This window comes from Vulpes vulpes, chromosome 13, assembly GCF_048418805.1.
Source record: "Vulpes vulpes isolate BD-2025 chromosome 13, VulVul3, whole genome shotgun sequence".
NCBI classification, from domain to species: domain Eukaryota; kingdom Metazoa; phylum Chordata; class Mammalia; order Carnivora; family Canidae; genus Vulpes; species Vulpes vulpes.
The window spans coordinates 155,477,608-155,502,602 of record NC_132792.1 but is presented as its reverse complement, the minus strand read 5'-3'; the positions used below and the strand labels follow the sequence as shown (position 1 = coordinate 155,502,602).

At 51.0% G+C, this 24,995-nt stretch overlaps 1 protein-coding gene across 3 annotated transcripts; it reads right to left on the bottom strand.

The window, feature by feature from the left end:
* Positions 1-1,046: 1,046 nt before the first annotated feature.
* LHX9 (LIM homeobox 9) lies at positions 1,047-23,492 on the bottom strand. Of its 3 annotated transcripts, none has more exons than XM_072733425.1 (9): positions 23,173-23,492; positions 22,592-22,753; positions 21,215-21,320; positions 21,027-21,094; positions 15,708-15,826; positions 13,722-13,924; positions 12,159-12,514; positions 6,198-6,400; positions 1,047-2,005 (listed from the first exon to the last, which is right to left on the bottom strand). In XM_072733425.1, exons 1-9 carry the CDS (start codon positions 23,204-23,206, stop codon positions 1,949-1,951), a joined length of 1,308 nt encoding a protein of 435 aa, XP_072589526.1. In that variant the 5' UTR covers positions 23,207-23,492; the 3' UTR covers positions 1,047-1,948. The 3 variants fall into 3 exon arrangements, with proteins under 3 accessions (XP_072589526.1, XP_072589525.1, XP_025873771.2); XM_072733424.1 differs by lacking the exon at positions 1,047-2,005 and adding an exon at positions 2,466-4,971 and having other exon boundaries at positions 21,215-21,323; positions 23,173-23,253; XM_026017986.2 differs by lacking the exons at positions 1,047-2,005; positions 23,173-23,492 and adding an exon at positions 2,466-4,971 and having other exon boundaries at positions 22,592-22,641.
* Positions 23,493-24,995: the final 1,503 nt, after the last annotated feature.

Here is a 24,995-nt window from a genome sequence, read left to right as displayed (position 1 = left end):
CCCCAAATAAGTGTGTGGTTGCCCAGACTCAAAAACCGCTGTACATCACAGGAGAGCATCACAGGCCTTCCAACTCTACGTCACATGCTTTTTTTTCTCTTCCCACTCACATAATTAGCGCTCCTTTCTTTTGCTTTTTAGAAATGTGCCTGTTTCAAATTTGTATTATTTTTTTCAGATGTCTAATTGCAGTTATGTTCTTTCCCACTTTGGTCTCCTCCTGCATTTCACATACCAGACAAATATTTAAAGGTCTGTAAAACCAGGCGAGGCTCCAAAATATTTCTAACCAAAACTGCCATAGGTGACAGCCCAGGGAAAGAAGGCAAAGCTGGAGGACAGGGATCTGAATAAACTGGGTGGAAATGTATTGGAAAATCTATTTAAGTTGCTATAGCCATGGCCGAGGCTTCAATGAGGCATAAACATTCAAGTTACTGACAAAACCAACATGTTTCATGATCACTCAAAATAGTCTGCTTGTCATGGTGCATTGCTTTTTTTTTTTTTTTTTTGGAAGTTGCTCTCCCTTTTTAAATTTGTTTTCCCTTTTTTAGTATTCAGGAAGTGAAAGCATTTAAGAAAACATTCAAAGTTCTGAGAATACATGTAAGTGAAATATTTAATGTCTGTCATTCATAAAAGTTACATCATTTACATATGGTTCATTTGTATATAATAAAAATTTCATCATAATGAAAAATTTTCTGGAAAGTTATATGTTAATTTGTTTAACATATGCTTTGGATATACAGCTAAATAGGAATCGTTAAAAAATTCTTTCTTCAAATATTCCTTTTAACAATTAAAAAAAAACCTTATTCCTAAATATTTGTTTTTCTTTCCACTTGCTCCTTTGTTTGTAATAACATATGTAATTTGAACTAGGCAAAGATTGGATCTTTTCATAGTTCGGGATATATCTGTATACTTCAATAAATTTGCTCATTGCATAGCAAACATGTAAACTTACAAAGGATCTATAAATTTTTCCTTAATAATCTAAAAAAGTTGCTGAAATTTTACATGATAGTTTATTTTAAGGATTTTTTTTTTGTAATTTGTGTTTTCTTTGTTTTTTTTTTTTAATACATGGGTCGATTGACCACAACAAATAAAAAAGTCACGAATAGTTAAAAACCAAGTAAGTCACTTTATCCTAGACTACCAGAATTTAACCTCCTTCTATTGTTTGGATTTCTTTTCCTAAGGATGACAAGTTGGAAATGTATTGTGCTGCCTCTTAAGACAGTGTTCAAAAGTAATTTCAACAGTGTGTATTTAACATAAAGTTAACTATGTTTGCATCAAATAAAATGTTTATTAATGAAAGCTATTTATCATACAAGAAACAGCAAAGATAAGTCATCATACAGAGATGTACACTAGAAGTGACAGATGTAAAAGTGCATGCAGAGATTTCTGTTTAAAAAGGAAGTAATAAACAATAATACTAAAATTACTGGGTTTTGATCCTATACTCTCAAATGAGTGATAGCTTCTCTTTGAATTTACAATTGGAAAATGCCATTAACAGATAGGACTAATACACATTAGCAAGCAGGTGAAATGGATGTTTTTGGACTTTATTTTACAATTACTGTGCTTGACAAATGTGTGGGATTTTTTTAGCAATAATAATTTTCTTCAAATATGGGGTGGGCATATTACTGCCAGGTTGCTCTGGTTTATACACGGCTTATCTAATCTTGTTTTAAACCACATAACTCTAAGCCTCCATTTGTGTTAGACACCATAAAGAACAGAATTTTTGTTAACATTCAGTATATGACATTTAGGTCTCTCTGTCTCTCTGTCTCTCTCTTTTTTTTTTTTTTTTTTTTTTTGGCTCAATAGATTTTAAAATGTATGATTATCATAACCTAATATTGTCTTTGTCTTCACTGCAGTGGATTTCCGATCAAACTTTTCCCCTTCTTTTAATACTTTAGGGAATTTTCAAACGTCGGGATGTTTGGCTGTAATGCCCCAAGATTTGTTCTCCCTGAAAAAAATCATAGTGACAATTTATTAACTACAGAGCAACTTGGCTTTTAGGGGTCTGCAATTTCTATTTTGATTTACAAATATCCATTTGTGCTCAATAGACCTACTATTAAATCTTAATCATAGTTAAGTTTCTTTTCATGCAATTACTTTATCTGCTAATTATCTTGTTTTTAATTCTAAAAATTGGGCGGAGTCAAATCGGTGGGGCATTACTTTTATTATAAGAAAATATATTTAAAGGTAACTCTAAGTTGAATTACATTGCATATGCAATGATGTGTACATTTAAAATGAATCAGAAGTTTGGAAGTCTGAAAACTATTTGTATGTTTGAATATCTAAAAAATTTTCTGTATTGCCACCTTAATAGCTTTTACAGATAGATATTGGAAACACACTAGTACAGTTAAACCTTAAATAAAACTGAGGGGAAATAAAACTCCTTAGATTCAAAATGGTTTATTCACACAAATTTAATAGGATATATCACAATTGTTTGGTCCATAAATATTTAGGGGAAATAGTTTCTATACAATGCATTTATCAATAAACAAAGAAACATGGACAATTTTGCTAGACCACTTACTGTACTATAAACACGAAGCTCAATATATAAGATTATTGAATTTATCAACTATATTTGAAAGAGTGCACAACTGCTTTCTATGACATGTTTGTCCCCTCTAACAGGATACACCATAAAAAGAGTTTCGGAAATAAGAGGTAAAACAGTACAAAACTAGTGAGGTGTCAAAAGGGCTTAAAACAGTTAATTTAACAAACAACACATATATCCTGATTTTTCACAAACTTACTTCCAAGTTATATCATAAGGCACATAGGAGAACTGAGTTATAATTAGTCTACTTAATAAAGTAGATCTATAGTACCATACATTGTTCTGTCAAAGAACAAAATTTATAAGTATCAATATTTTACCTGTAAAAGTGTATTAATAAGATCTCAGCCTTACCAAGGTTGTTTGGTCTGGTTAGTGGTAAATGCCCAAAATGTAATAGAAATATGAAAAGTCAAGATTTAAGCTCCATATAAGATGATAACCACACTTGCTAAATATATAATGGCAATCACACCTTTCTTCTGTTACAGTGTTAACTTATCTTCCATCATCTTTTTTTAAAAAATAAGCTACTTTCTGTGCTAATTTTCTAAAGACCCTGAGCAAAAGTTACAATAATGCACTTTAATGTGGGCAGTGAACTGTCAATATGTAACCACACATTTATACAGCCAGAAGGACACCTTTAAAATCTATTAAATAGCCACTTTGACCACCAAAGGAGATTTAAGGGGTCCAAAAAGTGGAAAATATGTGCAAAGTTATTCTTAACAATCCACTAAAGCAAGACATATATCTTGACTTCTTTTTTATTTATTTTTCTTTTAGGAAATCCACAATCTAATTGGTATTTAACTACAACAGAAGCATATAGATGAACATTCACCACTGCCCAGACCATTAAGATTTTAGCTTAAATTAAAAGAAAAAAAATGCTACTGTAAACTAGGAAATATATTCAGATCAGCATCCACAAGGCTTCTGAGTTTATCTACTTCAAGACTAATAACTTTAAATCTATAATGTCAGAAAAGGTTTTCTTTTCTGATAAATATATCAACCTATGCAAAAGTAAAATAAAGCAAAACAAACCAAAGATTTCTTTTTGTTGATATTAGTCTACTAAGGTTTTTTGTTTTTAAACATTATTCATATAGAATGCCAGATACAATATCATGGTACAGCTGAAGCCAATTAATAGATCTATTAATTAAATTATACTGATTTTTTAACTTCTTAAAAAATTATATTTTGCTTATTTCCATTTTCCCTAGGAAAAAAATTAATTTAGAAAGAACGGTTTTACAACTATCATTTTTAGCTTTAGGTTAAAAGTATAGAATTTGAAACACGATATGGAATTTTCATAGATACACAGGGAGTTTAAGTATTTTTCAAATGTTGAAAAGCCAGTAACTAACTAACAAGTTTTGCTGGGATGTACATCCCCAAAAGAAGGAAAAATCACATTCTCAGAACACATTTCCCACCTAATTGATCTTTAATATTTGGAGCTGCTATAGATAATGCTTTTGTTTAATCATATTCCTCACTTGTAAGAAAAAAAAAAGAATAATCAAAACATGCTTTCAGTTTGAAAATTTAAAAAAAAACAATGTGACGTTTTCAAAATTCCATAAGTACACACAGAGTTGCACGATTTAAAAAATGACTTTAATTAATGATCTGATTCTTTATTAGCCTAATCATTTCACTGGGAATATGATTATTTGCTCATCATAATACCAGTTTTTTTTTTTCTTCGAGATTCTGGAAATAAGTAACATACAATTTTAAGAGGCACTTATTAGAATAATCAAAAAACTCCCCTTACCAGCTGAAAGATCTAATTAAAAAAAAAAAAAAAAAAAAGCTAATACACTTTGTAGACAAAAAAAAAAAAAAAAAAGAAAACCACTTTGTCAAGGAGACAATACTGTAAACTCATTTGCCAAGTGGCTGCAGATGCTACACACCAAGCTGTTGTTCTTATTTCCCAAGTATCTTGTGGGTCAGGAAAAAAAAAAAATCTTGCAAATAATAAAATAATAATAGAAGAAGAAGAAGAGGAAGAAGAGGAAGAATTAAAAAGAAAAAAAAAAAACAACAAAAAAAAACCAATGTTAGAAAAGGTTCGTTAAGGTAGTTTGTGAGGGGCTTCCAGATTCGTGGCTGTCCATGTTAGAGGTCACGGATGTCACTACAGTGATAGTGGGATTGGTCAGGTCTGTTAAAGTGGTCGCAGTGCCGGGTGGAGTAAGAGCGCCGCTGTCTGCTGAAGGCGGGGCCGGAAGCGACGTGCCATCAGCTTTATCAACACCCCCATTCTCCTGCCGCAAAAGGTTCCTTCTGAATTTGGCTCGAGCGTTTTGGAACCAAACCTGCAAACCAATCCCAATTGATTTCTTTACCGATGTTTATTTTATACTCCTTTTTTTTTTTCCTGTCTCTTTCTTTCCTTTATTATTTTTTTTCTTGCCTTTTATTTTTCTTGCCTTTTATTTTATTTTTTGGGGGGAGTGTGTTTTCTTTTTAAATAGAATTGTTTGTTTTTCTGGCTTTTTTTTTTTTTTTTTTTGCTTCCTTTTAAAACAGAGTGAGGCTACAGATGCTGTCTCAACTGCATAGAATCTCCTCCCCACCCCACCCCAGCATTGGCAAGTGCCACTTGGGATGCTTAAGTGGAGAAACCATAGAGATGGAGGCACACAGGTAAAGGGGGGATATATATATATATACATATATATCCTGATGCCTTGACTGTTGGTGATCTTTTGAGGATGGGGAGAGGCAGGGTCGTTGAAAGTTTCGCAAAGGAAGAATGACCCGTATGAAATGGACATCACGGAAACGGATTTCAGGAAGTTGTCTTTGCATAAGGAAAAACCCAGGGCCACAGACCCCAGGCAGCCAGAAACCGGTAAAATTTTAAGGGTCTGTAATTTGTCACTAAGAAATAGAAAAAGATCACAGGTGACCCACAGCAACCCACACTAATTTCATTAGCTGTCTATTCTGACCACTATGAGTTTAGGAGAACAACTGGACAGCAGATCTAACTCCTAATATTTAGTTTCCAAATACGGTTTATTGAAACAGGAAGACACTTGCTAGAATTGGTCGCTGAGACACTGACCGCGGTTGTGGCTTTTCCTGAGTTGAAAATACAGGGTCGATCTGCATTTAGAAGGCCATGTCCTGTGAGTGAGCCTGCCGAGAGTTTGCTGCTGCGGTAAAACAGCACCAGCAGGTCCCCCTCAACTCTGCACCGAGCCTAGTGTGAATGGAACGCCCTAAAGCCACAATTTTACAAATAACATCAGCCACATTAGCAGAGCAGGGAGGCAGGCTGTGCTGGCTCTGGTGGCCCCATCTCTCCACCTACGGGGAGAAGGTGGCTGCATTTTAGAAGATCCTGGGTCTGTCTTTGGGCACCCCTCCGGGAAGCCCCTGCAAAATTTCGGCCTACCCTCTAGGGAGATAACTAAGGTAAACTAATGAAGAGCAGCACAGGAAAGATCTGTATTGCTCTGAACAGGGCAGCGAACTATTTTTGCTGGCAAGGGTAAGGGAGAGGTATACACAGCCAACGATGGAGGTTTCTTACCTGCAAGACTCTTTTGGTGAGGCCTGTTTTCTGAGCAAGCTGTTTGAGGTCCTTGGCATCCGGGTTGTGGTTGATGGCAAAGTAGGATTTCATGGTCCGGAGCTGGTGGTGCTTGAAGGAGGTTCGCATGCGCTTGGTCTTCTGCGAGGGTGGGTAAGGCTGCTGATCCCGGTCCAGGTGGTCTGCCTCATTCTCGTTACAACCTGTTGTGGTAACAGCGAGCAAACAACAGCTCAGGGGCAAGTCGGGCATTAGCTGCGGTGGTGGCAGGCCGCACGATGCTACGATAATAAAGCACCAGTGGGAAAGGCCGTCCCCCCAATTATAAGCGGCGTCTAGACAAAACAAAGAGGTTAATTGCCCGAGTCAGCCAACCCAGTCTCTTAGTATGGACACAACCAAAGTTAATGTAATAGAAAAAAAAAATATTAGATAAATCCTCTCTCTTGCATAATGGTTGCTAGGAAGCTCGGGAAGACCAAGAAGCCGTAAGTGTGAAAGGAAGACCCAAGAATGAAAAGGAAAAACTCGAATATATTTATGCATGTTGGCACCTGCACTTCCACACACACTCACAGTTTCTAGAGACCCCAAGTTTTGTCTGTTTGTGAAATGAGGTGCACTACCTGAAGGCACTGTTCTTTACCAGGGGGGATATGCCAACAGTAATGTCACCTCTCGAGAATCAGAGTTCCTGAGAGCCCCCCAACTGAGGAAGAATGTAACTCAGTTCCAAGTTTTCACTTTTTCTGATATTCCTAGAGTCTTCGCAATCAGGGAAAAAGGTAGAAAGTGGCTGGAGAAAGGGGAGAAGTTGCAAAATACAAATTTGTAGATTTCTTCTGTAATCCCAAGGGTATCATTTTTTTTAGGATTTTTTTTTAACTGTAACTGGTTAACGTTGGGCAATCCCAAGAAGAAAATAGTTTTCCCTTGGCGTTATTTTAATAAATATTTCTGAAAGAGAGGGAGCCCAGACTTCTCTTCACTCAGTTCATGCCTGAAGCGCTCCCCACAGCTCACAGTTCAGAGACGCTGATGGCACTTACTTCTCCACTTAGATCTCGGCCCTTTTCGCCGTGGATGTGTGTGAGTGGGATTTGAGCTGTGCCCCCTGGCTGGCCTGGCAGGAAGAGGGTAACATCTCTCTCCTTGCAAAAGCCCTGCTCAGCATTGAGGGCAAAACAACCCAGCCTTTGAAGCCAGCCTGAAAGTTTTTATCCCCGGGATGTAAAATTGCGCATTTAAGAGGCTATTCCCAATAACCTACTGGCTCTGCAAAGAAACTATGATTACAAAATGAAAATATTTGGCTAAATATTTACTGATTTAGCCAACTTCTCAACTTAAGGGGCATGGCAATTTTTTTCCCTTTGAATGCTTACTTCAGTTACCTATATGGGGCATTTTCAGATCAGCTCGCACTACATTTTAGAACATTACAATAGAATATCTAAAATAAATCTGATCATGTCACTTGGTGGGGGGCAGACAAAACCTGAATCTGAAGAAAGTAAGGCACTGCTTAATATTAGCTCTTCTGCTTGATGAAATATTATTTGTCTGCTACGCTCCGGTTAGAATTATGTTCTAGAACTTATTTTTGATAAGTCAGCATATATACAGAAACAGTAGTTTTGGTCATCAACCAAGAGGCCATCACATTTCCTCGCAAAACCCATTTAACAAGAAATTCTCTCTAATGTAAGAAGACATTACATTAAGCATGAGTTAATGTCTCCTCTGTTTGTATTTCCACAAGACACCTAAGTAGGAGGGCACATTTGGCAAAAGAGCAGATGAATTCGCTGAGAAAAAGGTTATGTAACATTCACCTTTGGGTCCCCTAAGTCAAGCAACAGGGCCAGGGCTCTACAGCACTCCCCGGGATTTTGAATCTCTGATCATCAATAAAATTGAGTGGCTATTAATGAAAAATCAAGTCAACTTGAATGGAATCCAAGCTAGACACACACATACAAATGTTGAGCCTAGACTTCCTAAACTGCAGTAGAAAAGTAACATGTACTCAGAGATAAGAGAAAGAATATATTTTACATTTTATCCTATTTTAGCCCAGTGGGGATATGCTGGGTTCAAATATTCTACAGAATTGTACTTTCATATCCTCCAATGGATGAAACAGCATCTTATGAGCTACCATAAAACGATACTTATCTCCAGTAAACTGAGCTATATTTCACAACCAGATTATAAATGTGCCCACAAGAAAATGGTCAAAGAGGTGCACCTCAGTCTTTGGAGGCTTCTTCAAATAAGGTTTCATTCCCCTCATATGTCAGTAACACGTAACTTTTCCTGAACAGCACATCAAATCCAATATTACACTTGGGATAGAAGACTTGACCTAGTGTTTAAATAACTCCCTGAGCCACTACCCCACCCCAAGATAATATTTTTTAGAGATGAATATGAGTCCTAACCTCACTATGTACTTCATTAGTCTTTAAAAATGAAGTTTGTGAAAAATAATCGTAGAACAGTTTGATTAAATTGCTTTTCTGAGTATGCATCCTATATTCATCATTGGTGGGTAAAAACTCAGCAGATAACCCGAGTTCATTAAACACAATAATGAGACTTGTTTCCACACAGACTACCACCCAGTGTATAAGGAGATTGTTAGCTGTTCATTACCCAGATATTACTGTCTGCTTTTCCTGCGACGGTGTCATCGTATTATTCAACCTAAAAGAGCAATCTGTGTCTTCCACAGAGTAACTCAGTGCATTATCCTAAACTGCTTGTGTTTAACTACAAATGCATTATACAAACTTGCAAGTGATTGTGTGTCCCTAGGGTCTACTTCCAAAGCTATATGTGTTTTTCCCCCTGAATTATGACATGAAATGATAACGCTCTTAAAACTCCTTTAAACATACACCTCTAAGTACACGTCTGGCATTATAAAGTCAGTGAGAAGATCTAAATATTTTATTTTCCAGTCACTTACGGAGTGGTCACCTATTGGAAAGAGAGTTTCTGTTCCGAAGGTGTGTAACCTTCTGAGAACTAACTGATCCCTGGGAGACCACTAGGGGTCAGTGCCAGGCTAATTTAACAACCATCAGGAGCTTTTTGAAGTTTGGAATAGAAGAAAACCTAAGGAAGGGAGATTTTTTTTTTTAAACTAGCAAAAGAAAAAGATGTAGTCTCCCCATTAATGCTAAATTACCCAAATCAGAGCTGCCTATCGTTCAGGAAATCTTTGTCTCACCCCTGGTGGGGGCGGGGGGGGGGGGTGCGGGGGGCTGCATTTCAATCCGGCATTTCAAATAAACTATGTCTCTTTCTGAAATATCTGCCCGGTATCTGCACAAGGAGGCATAAACTAAATTAGGAATATTCTCATTAAAAGGCATTTGCCAGATGTCAAGCACTACGTGATCTTTGCCAAGTTTCACATCTTCTCTGGATGTCTTTGAATCCTAAACACATTTTCTGACCGTTTAAAAAAATATATATGAACGTATAAATTATATTTGTTTCGTGTCAATGTTACTCTTCCTGAGACTGGTTTACGTGTAAGCAGAGATGGCAATATAGGATCCAGAGAAAGCTAGAATAACGAGTTAAAACCGTGTGGTCCATTTTACTTTCTACCCTTTAAAATGTCTTAAATTTGCTGAAGCCTTTCTTTGGCTACTTCTGTAACAAACCGGCATCGGATCCACAAACATTTAGTTTTTAGTGGTGGGGTTGATTTCTAGTCGCGTATCTTTAACCCGATTTCTCTAGATTATTTTCACCTGATTTTAAAGAAGGATCTATTATTCATTTGCATCCCTCGGGAAAAAAACGGAAAGGATGGGGTGGATGCTAATTTAAAAAGCATCCAGTCTGGGGTGGTGTGATGTGCAAACTGAGGGTGGGGAGGCCTCAGGACCCTGTCCTCCCGCCTGAGCAAACCAGCATCACCTTTCTCAATCAACCTCGCAGCAGCACTAACTTGCAAACTAAAGACCTACGTGGGAGAAAAATTGTTCTTTCTTTCTTTCTTTCTTTCTTTCTTTCTTTCTTTCTTTCTTTCTTTCTTTCTCTTTTTTTCTTCTTTTTTAAGAAATAAATATGCGTGCTCTAGGTCTCCTCCGAGAAGCAGGGGAAACTAAACTGCACCGTCCTTAAGGTTCCCCGGATCTTGCCAACGTAAAGTAAGATCCAAGGCAAAATCCAATTTGGCTAGTTAGATGACATGACCAGGCTTGCTTCGGGGAGCCAGAAATCTCCACCCAGGGCTGAGGGATCCCCTCTCTCCGAAAGGCCTGCGCTCCTTGTGGGGGGGGGGGGTCCCCGCCCCTCGGTCTCGGTCTCTCGGTCTAATTAGGGCTTTAGGGCCTTGGTGAGTGACTCGAGATTCCGATGTCATCTTCCATTAATAAGGAACAATTAGTGCCCCGCCTGTCCCGCTCGGGGACTTTGCATCAAAGGAGACCAAATGAGCGGTGGGGCGCTGGGGCCCCGAACCGAACCGAGGTGCAGGCAGAGGCGCAGCAGGGGAGGGCAGGACCCGGGGCTGCGCACAGCCCTAACGCGGCCCGGTCCGGTGGGGGCCCTATGAACCCTCCCGGGTCCCTAACCCACCGTGCCCCCGCCTGGGGAGAGCCTGCCCCGCCGGAGCCGCTTGCCCGCACACCTCGGGGCTCCGAGCCCCACTGTTCCTTCCAAATGGTTCACACCGGCCTAGCTGAACCACTGATCCGAGGGCACCCCGGTCCCCTACCGCTGAGCATCAAAGGGTCAGGCGCCGTACCAGGCAGGGGGCACCAGAAGGCAAACCCCAGCAAGATCTGTGTCCTGGGATGGCCACGCGCTGGCCGGTATCTGGGTGCTCCTGGTAACAGAGCGGGGTGGCCCCAGAGAGGTCCTCAAGCTCCCTCCCCATAGAATGAACCCCGAGCCTGAGTCTCCTGCCTCTGAGATTCCCACCCAGGGCCGGACGACCCTTCCTGGGGACAGCAGTCCTTGGTTTCCTAACAGTTAGGCCGGGGCGGGCCAGGCGCCCTTGCCCAGGGTCTGGAAGTCGGAGCCTCCGTCCTGCTTGGAGTCAGACCGACGGACAGCGGCCTGCACCCGGCCGAGGGATGGAGAGCCCAGCAGACCACCAACCGCGGGAAGCCGGCGCGCGACTGACAACGGGTAGGTGGCCCGCAAAGCGGGGAGGGACGTGGCTCCGGGCCTGCTGCCTGCATTTTGTCTTTACTTAGAAGGCGGGTGGAGGCCAGAGGAGCGGCCTGTCACTTCGCTGCGCCTCCTCAGCCAGCCTGCCCTGGGGTGGCCCCGGCCCCGCTGTCGGCTGTCGGGGCGCCTGGATGAGTCCCCTGACCTACCTGGGGGCAGCCAGCTCAACTGTGCCAGCTGTGCCAGCTGTGCCGGGGGACTCCCACCCCTACAGCTGCTTTTCACCAGCATCAGGGATTCGGTTTTCAACACTCTGGCCAACTGTGTTCATGATTAACTCTGGGCTGCTGACCACAGCCTCTGCTCCCTCTAGACTGGAGTTGGGCTCTGATCACTTTTTTCTTTCTTTTTTTTTTCAGTATATAGGAAAACCTCCTCCAGGATCTATAATTTGGCCTCCACACAGGAATTGCCCTGGGGCTGTTTTGCTCCAACTGGGAACCAGAAACTAATGGGCTCATTAACTAATGGGCAACAAGGATTTGGCTCGGCCTGTTTGGGGGAAGTCACTGCAGCCCCTTGGTCTTGAATGTGTTTTTTTGCCACAACCTAAATAAAGGTCCCTCTCTCCCCTCTGCATTTCTCCTTCTTCCCCTCTCTCCTCCTCTCCCTCTCTCTCCCTCCGAGTGAAAGGGAGCTGTACAGAGGAAGCCAAACACCCCTGGCCACCGGATCCGGATCTGGGGTCTCGGAGGGGAAAGGCGCTCTAGGGAGTCCTCCTTGGGACCCCCCCGGGCCAGGGTCCCCGCAGGAAGGACCCACCTGAGTTGTAATTGACGATGTCCACCCCCAGCGCCGGGCTCTTCCGCTTCCGGGGCCGCCCCTTCTGCACGGTGCCCGTGCCATTGAAGTAAGGCAGGGCCAAGCCGCCGCTCTTGGCCGCCAGCTCGGTGTAGCTCAGCTGCGGTGGGTACTCCCCTTGCAAGAGGGTCTCGAAGTGGGCGCGACAGTACACCAGGCTGTCCTTCATGCCGAAATGGTCGCCCGTGGTCAGGGTCTTGTTGCAAGTGGAGCAGGTGAAACAGCTCAGGTGGTAGACGGAGTCTCGGGCACGCATGACCATCTCGGAGGCGGAGATGCCAAGGTGGCAGCGGGCACATCTCTGCACAGAGAACCTTCTGGAGAGAGAAAAAAAAAAAAAAGAAGTCAGGGCCCTGGGTGAGGCAAAGGCAGGGCCATCTCCCACCCTTGACACCTGGGATTTGGTCAGCAGGGGTCCAAGATTGACACCTAGGAGGTGGCGGTGAGAAGAGGACACGGGTCCATTTGGTCATTAATTTTATTTGCTTAGTGACCCGCTCTGGTGAGCAGGACGAAGAACTCTTACATTACAGCTAGAAGCATCAGGGAACATCCTCAGTTTCCTTCTCTGGGAAGTTAAGATTAAAAAGGAAAACCCAAACAAACAAATAAGCCAGGAAAACAAAACAAAACAAGCCACACTAGCGAACTCAAACGCTCCGTAAAGAATATTGAACCGTGATGCCAAAGGAAAAGAGTTTCATCCGTTAAAAAAAAACGTTCTATGGAGGGTGGTATGATTTTTACTATTATTTACGGCTGTGTGTGCATGAAGGCATTCAGATAGACGCTTTTGCAGAGGAAATCTAATTCTTTTTAAGTCACCTCTCCCCCTTTGGTTGAGAGCAGAGCTAGGTCACTTGCACGTAGTTCTCTTCCCCACTCCAGAAAAATAACTGGGAAGCATCAAAAAAAAAAAAAAAAGAATGCGTGGAGTTTACACTGCAGGCTGGCCGGCACGGTCCCAACTAGCAGTAAATGGAACTCAGAACTGAGTGGCTTGGGTTTCACCAACCGCAATTTTTTCCTTTTCATGGTCCTATGCGTGGTCTCCCGCCACCCCCGCGCAGACCTAACACGCGGTGTCGGCGGCCCGGGCCACCAGTTCAGGTCCACGGTGCGGATCTCATCCAGTTCGTAGTAAACGGAAAAAAAAGGGAAAAAAGAGAAAAAAACCACCCGCTCTCGTCTCGGTGGACAGACACCTATTCACTATTTCCCGGCTTCTCCAGATTCCCCCTCCTGAGCTGCGAAGTGTCGGGAGTGGGTGACAGAGGCTCAGCGGTAGCTCCAGACCTTGGGTGTCCCTCCCACCCATCCTCGGCGCCCTCCGGGGGGTGGCGCGGCGTGAAGGTGTCCGCAGTGGCCCGCCCGGGGCTCGGGGCTGGGGCTCGGGGCTCGGGGCTGCACCCCGAGGGGGCGAGGGGGCGGGCCGCGGGGAGGCTGGCTCCCAGGCTCGGGCAGGTGGCCCCGCCAGGTGTGCCAGGTGTACCGGGGCGGCGGGAGGGCCGGGGGCGGGAATACCTGTAGTAATCCTCCTTGCAGTAAATGCTACCGTCCTTGGCGAAGCAGGTGAGCTCGGACTCGAGGGCCAGCTTACATTCACAGCACTTCAGGCACCTCAGGTGCCACTGTTTGTCCACAGCCAGCAGGTAGTACCTGTCGGAGATCTTGCCCCCGCAGCCGGCGCACAGGGCCGGCTTCTCCGGGCTGAGCGGGGGCATGCCCTGCAAGGCAAAGCACGGCGCGCGCTGAGCATCCGCGCAGCTCCCTCCCGGCACCCGGGGTCCAGCACCCCGGGGGCGCGGCCGGGGTCGGGGGCGGCGCGGGGCCGGGGCGCGGAGGAACGGAGGGACGCAGGGAGCGGGCGCGAGGCTCCCCTCCCGCGACCACGCACTCCCTTTCCGCAGCGGCTCTGCGGGGACTACCAAGCCCCAGGCAGGCCGGCCCCGTCTCCATCCTCCCTTAACGCCCTAGAGATGGGCCGTCCGCCTCGAGCCTGTTTTTAAAAATGCCAGGAGCGCACCGGGGTCTAGCTTGGGGGATGCTCCCCAGCTCGAACAGACGTGCTGGGAAATTGTGGCTTTCGACGCACACGAAATAAAACAACGGAGGTTTTTGCGGGGGGGACGGAAAGGGGCTTTGAACGAACACAGATGGTCTTTAAAACCACTCCGTTTCTCTAAATTCTTAGAGGCAGCTTTCAGTCGGAAGGAAGGCAGAGATGATGATACCTGTGCTCCACCGGGGTATTTGGGGCCGTTGTCTCATTTGCAGGGAGATGGAAGGGCCTAAAGCGCCCGTCTCCAGCAAGTCCCCCTTTCCCGGCACTAACAGACCCCGGAGAGCTGGGTCCGGAAAATCAGTTTAGTGCCCCAAGCCAAGCGTCACCCCCCTCCTCCCGCCAACCCACCGACCCGGCTGAAGGGGAGTCCAGCCCCGCCACGCGATTCGGGTGGGGGATGCTGCCTTTTGGTGTTCAACAGGAGAGCCACAAACAAGGAAAAGGGGGAAGGAGAAAGTGACCCCGGGGGCACTTCCCTCCAGACTAGCAGGAACGGGGCGGACTTCCCCACAAAACTTTCGCGGGCCTGGAAAGGTAAAGTCTGGTCCTTTGCTCAGACCAGGGGCCCTGCACTCTCCCTTCGTGCTGCAAACGTGGAAGCACAAGCCCCAAGCACCACCGGGCCGCCCGGGGCAGGTTCGAGCTGCAATTGCTGCAATTCCCGGGGTGATGCCCAGGGACCTACACAGCTCCGTGCGGCTGAAAGCATTTCCGGAGACTTCTGCACTTTTCCCCCCTCTGGCTCCTAAGTGGGGAAGGGAAGCACGATGCTTCGTAGCTGGGCTCCTCTATCAAGTGCACAGGGATCTTATTACTACGAGCAGGAGCAACAGCGGGAGCCCATCACCTCGCGTGAGGGTTGTCGCGCGTGGGCTCGGGGTGTTCCTTGCCACCCCCCTCCCTCCACGTTACAGCCGCCCGGGCCCGGAAGCCGCGCGCAGCCCTGTTTCTCTAGAGGGGCCGGGCCGGGCTGCCCGAGACCCCGGGAACCGCGGGGCGTCCCGGGAGCTCAAGGTGACCCCGGCGAGCCCCGCATCACCCGCAGAGGCTAGAGCCACCTGGGCTCCCGCGGGGCCGCGCGCATCCAGCTCGCCCTCCCGGCCGCGCCCCTGGCCCGCGGGCAAGCGGGGGGCGCCGGAGCTCCCAGTCTGAGGTCTGCAGCGGGGGACACCCCCGTGCGCCCCATCGTCTCGCTCCGGCCCTCCCGGGTCTGCCGGGAGCAGCGGCGGCGCAGACGAGCGAGCTCAAGGTCGCAGTGGCGGAGACGTCTCTGGTCCGAGGAGGGGTGTTCTCAGCCCGCAGGGAGGCGGAGCGGAGCAGAGCCACCCGCCCGCCGGGCGCCGACGTGCCCAGGCCCCCCCATCCTCCGCGCGGCCGGCCGGGGACTGGAGGCCCGACCCCGCGGAGCGCGCACGGGCAGCCGCGGCCCGGGGGCCCCTCCTTACCGCGTCGCGGCCGTTGAGCTGCGCGCCCTTGGCCAGGCGGGCCTCGGTCTTGGATCTGCGCTCCATCTCCTCCATGATGCCTTGGATGTGGCCTCCGGAGATCCCGTGGAAGAGCATGGCTGGGGGGCGGAAAGGACACGAGTTGTCTTCGGCTCGGCACCCCACTATTTCCATATACACACGCCCGCGGCTCTCAGCTCATCCAGGGAAGGAGCAGAGGCGCGGCCGGGAGCTGCGTGTTGCAGGAGCGCAGCGACGCTCGGGGACGGAGGGCAGGAGGGACAGAGGGAGGAAGAACGACGCAGACGGGGTGCAAAGCGGTCTGCTTGGAAAAGGAAGGAGGGGGAGGAAAAGAAAAGGGAAAGAAAAGAAAAAGAAAAAAGAAGGAGGGAAAGGAGCCCAGTGGCTCCCTGAAGATGTGCAGAAAACAAACAAACAGGGGCGGAGGGAAAAAGGAGCCGGAGAAGGCGAATCTTACTGCTCCGAGAGAGATCGAGTTACTAATGTGAAACAACTGCAGCGGGGGGAGGAAAACAAAATCTGGGGAAGAAAGAAAAATAGTTTTGAACACAAAGAAAGAAAAAGAAGTGCTATTTTCAGCGGTCCCTGGCTGCTTGCAAGTTCCCAGTGCCTGTAGGTTGGGTTGGGGACTGCTCCTGCCGTAGCTGTGTCCAATTTGTTAAGAGACTAAAGCCAGCCCATTTTTGATAATTTAGTAGGAGGAGTTCTCTCCCCGGAGCTGCCACGGATTTTTATTCAGACAACAAAGACCTGTCATACTCCTCTCAACCCCCTGGTGATGGGCAAGCAGGGACAAACATTACAAAGGGGAGGGGGCTGGAGGGGGGGTAGTAGGAGGGGGCATTTGTTCCCCCCCCCCAGCACACACACTCACACACACACACACACACTCATCCTTCCAAGAGTTCCCAGTAATCACATTTTAAAGGGGGGGAGGGGGAAGGAGCCCTTATTGTGCCCGCCCTGCTACAGGAGGCAGAAGACGGGTCTATTTGGTCCAAGTTCAAGATCAGACAGGCATAGGGAAGGTGAGCTCCAACCTTGGGGTTCCCTCCTTGTGGGCTTTATGGTCCCTCACTTACAGCCCCCCTCCCCAATAAGTAAATGTTAGATATCCCTCCCTTCCCCTCTTCCTCAACCCACTCTTGAAAAGCAGGTCGCCTCACGTCCCCTAGAGGCCCTCCACCCTCCCGGGGCCTGGGGCACCACCCGAAGTGAAGCTCAGGCTCTGAGAACCGAAGATCCTCAAGTTTACTTTCGGCAAAAAAAAAAAAAAAAAAAAAAAGGTTTTGTCTGAAAACTGAATGCGGAGGACAGGGCACGGACTTGGAGGGGGAGAGCGCTGCTGGGAACCAGGACTCCAGGGCCAGGTATTCTCTCCCCCGGCTCGGGCCTGAAGGTGACCTGCTGGCGAGTTGGGGGTCCCACTGGCCCCTCGGCAGCGTGGGCAGCAAGTGGAGCCCCCCTGCGGGAGGAGGGGTGCGCCCTTTTGCCCGGGCTCCCAGTGCCCTTGCAGGACAGGGGGGGGGGTGGCTTGTACAACTGGGTGCCCCCCGCACGCAGGAGGATGGGAAAGGGGGGAAGGTGAGAGCCCACACCAACGGCCGACCTGAGCCTCACAAGGGGCCGGATTGTTCCGTCTCCCTCTGTTCCGTTCGCGGGCCCCTCTTGGCCCTATAAAAAGTGTCCACAATACTCTGATATTGTCGATTCATTCAAACCACCAGAAGCCCCCTGGGGGCCCGAGGCTCAGCAGCGGCAGGAACCAGCCCGGCTTTAAGCAGAGAAAGGAGGGAGAGGGCGGCTCTCTGCAGCTCTGCAGCCTCCTGCCCGTTTCCCACCACTCCCCATCACCGGCCTTCCAGCCGGGGCTCGGCTCCCCACGGCCGGGGACCCCGGGCAGGAGCCTGGGGGCCCACAGCGGCCAAATCTAGGGAGACGGAGGGAGAGGGAGAGAGGAGCAAGGAGGGAGGAAAGGAAAACGGGGAAGGGGAAGAAATAAGAGAGAGGGATTGCGAATGAGGGGGGGGGGGACGGAAGGAGGGAAGGGAAGGAAGGGAGGGGAGGAAGGAAGGAGGGAAGGCGTGAGGGAGGGAAGCAGGGAAGGAGGGAAGGAGGGAAGGAGGGAAGGGAGGCAGACTAGTGCGGAGGGAGGAAGGGAACTACTCGAGCGCAGTCTGACTTCCTGTCCCAAAGCATCGCCTTCTGAAGCTGCTGGAGTCACCTCTTCCATGAAACCCAAGACTCCACTGCTTCCCCTTGCTCTTTTCTCAGGGTCAAGAATAATGTTATTTGCAGACTGGACGCTGTTCCAGTCCTCCGGGTGCCAGAATGCAGCTCATAAAACACAATTTCACACAAAAATGAAGCCAATCAAGTGAACTAAGCTGGAGACCTCCCCCCCTCACTTTGGCAGCCCTACCGGACAGCAGGGCTGCTATTTACTGTAAGTAATGTAATTAGCCCCTTTGGATGGAAATCAATGAGCTTTTCAAACCCACGTGCGCAAACGAAGGGGCCCTAAGAGGGGCTGGGAGCAGCAACCCTTTCAGAGACAGCAGGTCCTCTCACAAAGGGCAGATTGCCTTCCCACAAGTCAGCAGCTAAATGGACTCAGACCCGGAGCAGGAGGAGGAGGAGGAGGAGGAGGAGGAGGAGGAGGAGGAGGAGAAAGAGGAGGAGGGGGGAGAAGGGGGGAGGAGGGGGGAGGAGGGGAAGAGAAGGGGTCTCTCAGAAGAAAATCAGTCACTTAACCCAAGGAAGCTCCAAGGAAAAAGTAAACTCGGGACCTCAATCCAGGGACTTGCTTTGTCTAGTTTCCGGACTAAACTACCGTTCCCCGCCCACCCCCCCTACCAAATGGGGGTGTTTGGAATCGGGTTTGGCTGTTGTTGGATTTTGGTACGGCTCCGCAAAAACAACAAAGAACCCAGGAACACGACCCTGTTCTTGCAAGAGATGAAACTGTGGAGACTTAATGAAGTGAAAGTTTAACAAACAACTTCAGGAAAAAGCCAGAGTTCTGTGCAGTCTCCAAGGAAGCCAATCACAGAAGTGCTGTAAAGCATCCTTCATCCCTTCATCTGTTCCACAAATATTTGTTAATCGTCTATCAGGTACAGGCGGGGCAGAGCACCTTCCACAGTGAGCTTCGGGGTTGGATCCCAGCTATGCCTGCTTTTTCTTATAAAACTCAGGTTATAAGTTCCTGCGCCCGGTGGGAGTTGCTGCTTCCCATAAAGGAGTGAACTGCCAGGAGTCTTCCTTCTCAGCCAATGCAGGAAGTTTGCAGAAGGCTAGGGGTGGGGCAGGGGGTGCTGCTGGAGTTTGGGAGGTCCTTTTTAGTTCTGCAGAAACTGCTCCCCATCTGGCCAGCCCTTCTTCCTCTCACAGCTCCTTAAAGTGGATGGCCACGGTGGGGAGGAGATGCTCCAAGAATTGGGTGTGTGATCTGGGGTATCCTTTTTGTCTTGGAGCCCCAGAGGTTACATAAGAGCCCCCCCAACTACTCTTAGAAAGGGCAGTAAGCACTTTAAGGAGAGCACCTTTGTACCTCTGACTTATTTCACCTCTTGAGAGGAGGGACTGGAGCCCGGTGTCCCTCAGAATAGCCCAGGAGTGCTCTAGAAAGGTTGGAGTGCTCCCTGATTCATTTCCTGGGGCTGTGCCTCTCTAAATGGGACAGGTGCAAGGGGCTCCCCACCACCACCACCACCCTTAATAGGATCTCCACTCTCCTCCCTGAACTCAAGGCTCTGTTCGGAGCAGTGGGTCAGAACCCTGGCCAGGCGCAACCCTCCTCACAACTGGTCACACTCAATCCATTCTCTCCGTGGCTCTGCGATCCATCCAGTCTGGCTACTGTTGCCGCTTTCAGAAAAGCGGGTGGCTGGTCTCTAGCGGGACAGAGCAGTAGGACAGAGATGGATGGTGCAAGGTCCTGGAATCTCCACGTAGATGGCAAGTCTGTCCCAGGCTCCTTGCCCAGAAAAACTCCCCAGAGGGCAGGAGAGGGGAAATCAAGGGGATGCATGGCTCTGCCCAGGGAGCAGTAGCTTTAGGATCCAGAGAGGAAGATAACCCAGGCCACCGTCTCTGGAGAGCATTGGCAACTCAAGTTCTCTTTATACCTGACGTTTGGAAGCCGAGATCCTGGGCCCCGGGTTTGCCCTTCACAGGGCACAGGTCACCTTTCCTCCTGACCCTGCTAAACTGGTTGAGGAGCCCCCTTGGTCTGAAAGGTGCAGCTCCTGAAGCCGTGTCTGGCTTTTGGCTCTCGTGAGCACCCCAGGGCCCGGGGAAGGAAGTCGACGTCGTCTGGAGCTGGGAACCGCGCCAGTCCCGGTCACCCCGGCTGCGCCGGGCGGGGGCTGAGCGGATGGTCCCGAGCCGCCAGGCCTTTCCCTGGTCGGTGGGCTTGGGGACCCCCTCCGTTCAAGCGGGGCCACCTGGCACTGCCGCACGGCCGCGTCCCTGGCTCAGTCCTGCTGGGAGGGCCTCGGTCCAGTCGGATGCGAGCGGCCGAGCGGAGCTGGGGCGGGGGAGCCCTCCTGCGCCCCCCGGAGCCTCAGAGCCGCGCCCCAGCTGCGCCCCGCGGCGCCCCAGGCCCGACCCTTCCGCGCGCATCCTCTGCACCCGCAGAGCCACCGACCGTCGCTGGCCCCCTTCAGGTCTCCGTCCTCCGTGGTCCCCCGCTGCTTCTGCGGGGGGAGGGGAGGCGGAGGGGGGCACGGGGGGCGCGGTGGCCACATCCGAAAGCCGAAGCCCCTTTCCCTGACCCTGGCTGCTCCGCGGGGCCGTCGGCCCCCGAGGAATGAAGGCCGAGGTCCCGCACAGCGTCCTCCGAGGTCGCGCGCAGGACCGGCTGCGCGGGGTTTGCACTGAACAAAAAATGCGGGGGGAGCCAGTTTCCAGGCAAGCCCTACGCGGGTGGGAGAGGGTGTCAGCCCTGCCCCCCACCCCTGGCAGGGGGGAGACGCCCCCAGCGGCACCGCGGAGCGCCCGGGGCGCATCCCTCACGCGGCGGACAACTCGCGGCTCAGCTGCGCGGTGACCTCCGCCTCCCCCTCTCCAGCCTCCAAAAAGTCGACGACACTGAAGGCAAAGGCGAAAGGAGGGGACCGCGGCTTTCAGGAGCCCCGGTAGGACCCTGGGTGAGGCTGCAGTTTAGAGCCTCGGAAGCGCGGTTCGGTTTGTAACACACACAGGCGCACGGGCACACGCGCGCACCCCGGTGCGCACCCCCCCCCCCCAGGAAAGGGGCACAGGAAACCAGAAGGAAGCCGGCGTGGGACTCACCTGCCTCCAGCGTGGTGCCGTTCAGCATCCTTAGAGCCCAGGAGGTGATCGCCGGAGCCGAGGCCGCGCTGGCGGAGACGAGCGCAAGTCAGCGGGCGCGGCCGGGTGCCCTCCGCCGCACCGAGACGCCCCGGGGCACAGCCCGGCCGCACAGCCGCCCCGACGAGCCCACCCCCGTGGGATCCTACCTTGGGGTCCGGACGCTTCCCCCCAAGCCCCCGGTCCTCGGCGAGGGAGGGCGGCAGGCGGCGGCCAGAGGTGCGGGCAGCTCCCCAGGTCGCGCCGAGGGTTCCTCTGCTGATCCAGAGAATAAACCGTAGAATGGAGGAGTCTCTCCCTGCCCCTCCCTCCCTCGCACCCTCCCTCCCCCTCTCGGTCTCTCTCCTGGAACTGACCCGGGTCCCTCACCTCCGACCCGCAGCTCCTTCCACCTGTCTTTTATTTTCCGTTTGCGCTTCCAGACCCGGAGGAGGAGGAGGAGGGAGGGGCGGGCGGGGGCGCGGACCGGGCGGCCCCTCCGGACCCGGGGAGGGGTTAGCGGAGGACGCGGCCGTCACCGACCCTCGTAAGCCCGGAGCATCCCGGGGCTTGGGCGCAGCGGGGGTGCGGGCCCGCCTCTGCCCCCCTGGAGCTCCTACCTAAAGGATGCAGCGGCCGGCTGGAGCCTGCGTGGAGCGCGAACGGGCCGCAGCCCCCGCGGGGAGCCCCCGCCGCGTCCCCGCGGCCCCTCCCGGTGCTCCGCGCTCGGCCCCCCGGCGCTCGGGGTGCGCTCGAGGTGGGGAGATTCCCCGGGAGAGCCTCGGGGGATGCGCCTCCTCGCGAACGCGGGCTCCCGGACCCGGGATGGGGCGGGGGCGGGGGCAGGTTACCTGATCTCAGGTTCCCGAGGGGCTGCGGCGCCCCAGCAGCCCCGGGCGCAGTCAGGCCGCGGGGAAGCGGAGGGAGAACCGGGAGGCCGGGCCGCTGGCCAATTCCTCGCTCCCTCCCCCACCCGGGGCGCTCCCGGCGGTGCGAGCGGGGGGCGGGCGTCGCTGGGAGGCTCCCGCGCCGCGGCGGGGAGGGGGTGGGAGCCGCGAGATTGGCCGCGCGGGGCTGCGGGGCCGGGGCCGCTGGGCCCCCGCCCCCCCGCGCGCCCCTCCCGCCCCTCCCGCCCCTGCCCGCGGTGCCACCTGCGGGCTGCGGGGCGCCTGGGGCGGTGCGGGGCGGGGGCACCCACCGCCTCGCCAGACCCGCAGGCTCGGGAAGGGCTCCAGCCGCAGCCGCGGGGCCAAGCCCGCCCTGGCTCTTCCCGGTCCACGCGACCCCGCACTGTGGCTCTGAGCCCCCAGGACAGGCTCCCTGGTTCCGCCGCAGCCCTGGGCTTCACCGGCCAGTCCCACCGGCCCCTAGTGCACCCGCGTACCTCCTAAAGTCCCCCTCCCCGTCCGGGCCTCCTTAGCTCTTTCTCTCCGGGGAGCCCCCGTTGGGTCCCGCCGCCGCCAGGGAGAGGACCAAGGACCTGCCTCGCAGGTTTATCTCCTGCGCTCGCCCGCGAGGCCGTCGCCCAGATGCACCGCGATACTGACCCAGACGCTCAGGTGCTGTCATCCACTCCTGTCCAAGGCAGCGGTTTTTATCCTCTTTGGGGTCGCGAACCGTTTTTAGATATTGGGGAGGGGGGAGCCTCCATCCTGCGCGCGCGCGCGAGGTGCAGGCGCACTGAAGCGCACCGCGGAGCCCACACTTTCCTACAAATTTCGGGAGGGGAGACTTGGTCATCACGAATCTCCCAATCCCTCTACGGCCCGGGACTCCCAGGTTTCCACTCTCTCTTACACACATAGTCTCAAAAACCGGGGGGGGGGGGGGGGGGTGTGAGTCTGGAGATCTTGTGTCCTGAGCCCAACGTTGAAACCTTTTGTAGGGACGAGGAGGGTCAGCTCGGCGCCCGCCCGGGATGCTCGGGGCCGGCCCGCAGCAGGGTGTCCAGAGACCCCAGGAACGACGTGACCTCTAGGTAGAGGTATCTGTGGCTTCCTCCCCAACCTCTTCTCAGAAAGCAAGGTCTTGACAACCCCCTCCCCCTACACACAGGCGCACACGCCTAAACTTCTGACTTTTTTTTTCCCCCTTGAGGGGAGGGGATAGTTAGGGCACCAGGACGCACCTTTTAGTTGCTGCAGGGCGGTGCAATACAGCATCGACTTTGAAATCTTCCACCAGGAGCAGACGTCCACGAACTCCTCCAGCCTTTGGTCGGATGTAGAGAAGGTGAAATGGCAGGTGTCTGTATGGAGGGGGAGGGGGGTCCTTCTAGGCTGGCCACGGCCGCCCGCAGGGTCTCTAAGTGCTCCTAGGAGTAGAGCACGCAGGCTGCCCTTCGCCTGGTAGTGAGCCCGCTTCCCTAGCTCTGCCTGCAGATTAATTTAAGCCCGGCTGGCCTGTCGCAGTGGAGACCGGCCTGTGGCACAGACTTTGCCTTTGGATAAGAGGCACTGCCGTGGAGCAAAGGTCCGCGCCGGGCCCAGGAGCACCTCCCCTTCTCCTGGAGCCTTCTTTTCCAAACACACAGGGTTTGGGAACCCCGAATTTCACTTGGACGAGAGGGGGGAGCTCTTCTCTTCCTTTGCTCTGCAAAACCAAGGGGGCCAGTTTGTCTTCCGAAGAGAGGGAGGTGTGCGTGGAGGTCCACCTGCAGGGAGGACTGCCAGGACTGGGCTCTCCCCAGAGACGGGTAGCACCGCCACTGCAGGAACCCGTGGCCCATCCTCCATCTGGGAAAACCTCATTAGAAGATTCCCCAGTTTCTGTCAGGTCTTCCTAGGTTGGGAACAATCGAGAAATCCCTGCTCCTTGATTTACGTGACTTGCCATAGGAGTCTCCAGGAACCATGAAAGTGGAGCAGCACCAGAGCTGATTTAAACTGAGAAGTTTCTATTTCTTGGCATCCACATGTGTTTGTATACACACACCCAATAAGAAACCTGATTTTTTACTTTACAATGTGTGAATACAATATAGCTTGAAGCTCTCGCAGCGAGGCCCATTTATGTGGCCATATTGTGTTTAATGTGGGAGCACCAACCTGCCGCCACCCCTGATGTGTGGTTCACAAGCATCTCCTCGGAACCACAGCGGAGAACTTCAGGCCTTGGCTCCCTGGCCCCCTCCAGACGCCGGAGGGAGTAAGAGCGCCCCCCACCTGGAGACAGTGGCTCCTTCGGGGTTGCCTGCCTGGCTTGAAGGTCTGCCAGGAAGAGTCCCCCAGGAGAATCAGCCGTGATGGACATCAGAGTCCTTTTCCCTGGGCCAGTTCCCTACCGCAGGAAGTTCACAAGGAGGAGGAAAGAGCTGTCTTAGGAAGGAGGCATCCTATAAGTTATTTCCATCTGTCAATGGGGCTTTCTCAGAACACTGCCTCAAATGGGGACCCTTTCCATAGTGAACTTCTTTCCTCTCCCTCTTGTTTCTCCAGGAACATGACCTTTTCAGGCTCCTTTTCTTTCTCTTCTCCCTCTTGGGACTGCTGAAGAAAGCACCATCCAGCCCCCACCCAGAAAATGGCCTTGCTGATCCTCAAATCTAGTGGAAAACATTGAGCTATCTGGTTGCTTCTTGACCTGAGAATAGAAAGGAAATTGGCTCCCAGGAGTCCATAAAACTGCCTCCACAATGCTGATGCTCTTCTTCTATTCACCTCCTCCAAATGGTTTCTAGAGAGGACACCACCAGACCACAAAGAGCCCAGTGCAGCTGCCAACACCTCACAAGCCCACGGCAGTGTTACTTAGGGCACCACAGTGGGAGCACTAGCAAAATTGGGGAAAGCAATTAATATTTGACATGCAAATAACAACATAAATCACAATCAAGGGGAAAATCAGAACTTTGCTGGGCTTCTTTTTCACTTACTTGATAGTTTAGAATGGCTTTTACTTTAATATGTGAGAAAGCACCAGAATCTTTTGGTCGCTTCAGATCTCTAAAAC

Bases quoted from the DNA above. Each gene is read 5' to 3' on its own strand.
- LHX9 (XM_072733424.1), bottom strand. From the start codon at position 23,206: ATGCTGTATTGCACCGCCCTGCAGCAACTAAAAG. The intron at 21,095-21,214 runs GTAGGATCCCAC...CGTCTCCGCCAG, and splicing joins GGAAGCGTCCGGACCCCAAG to CGCGGCCTCGGCTCCGGCGA. The intron at 15,827-21,026 runs GTGAGTCCCACG...TCCGCCCCCCAG, and splicing joins CGGCACCACGCTGGAGGCAG to CCATGCTCTTCCACGGGATC.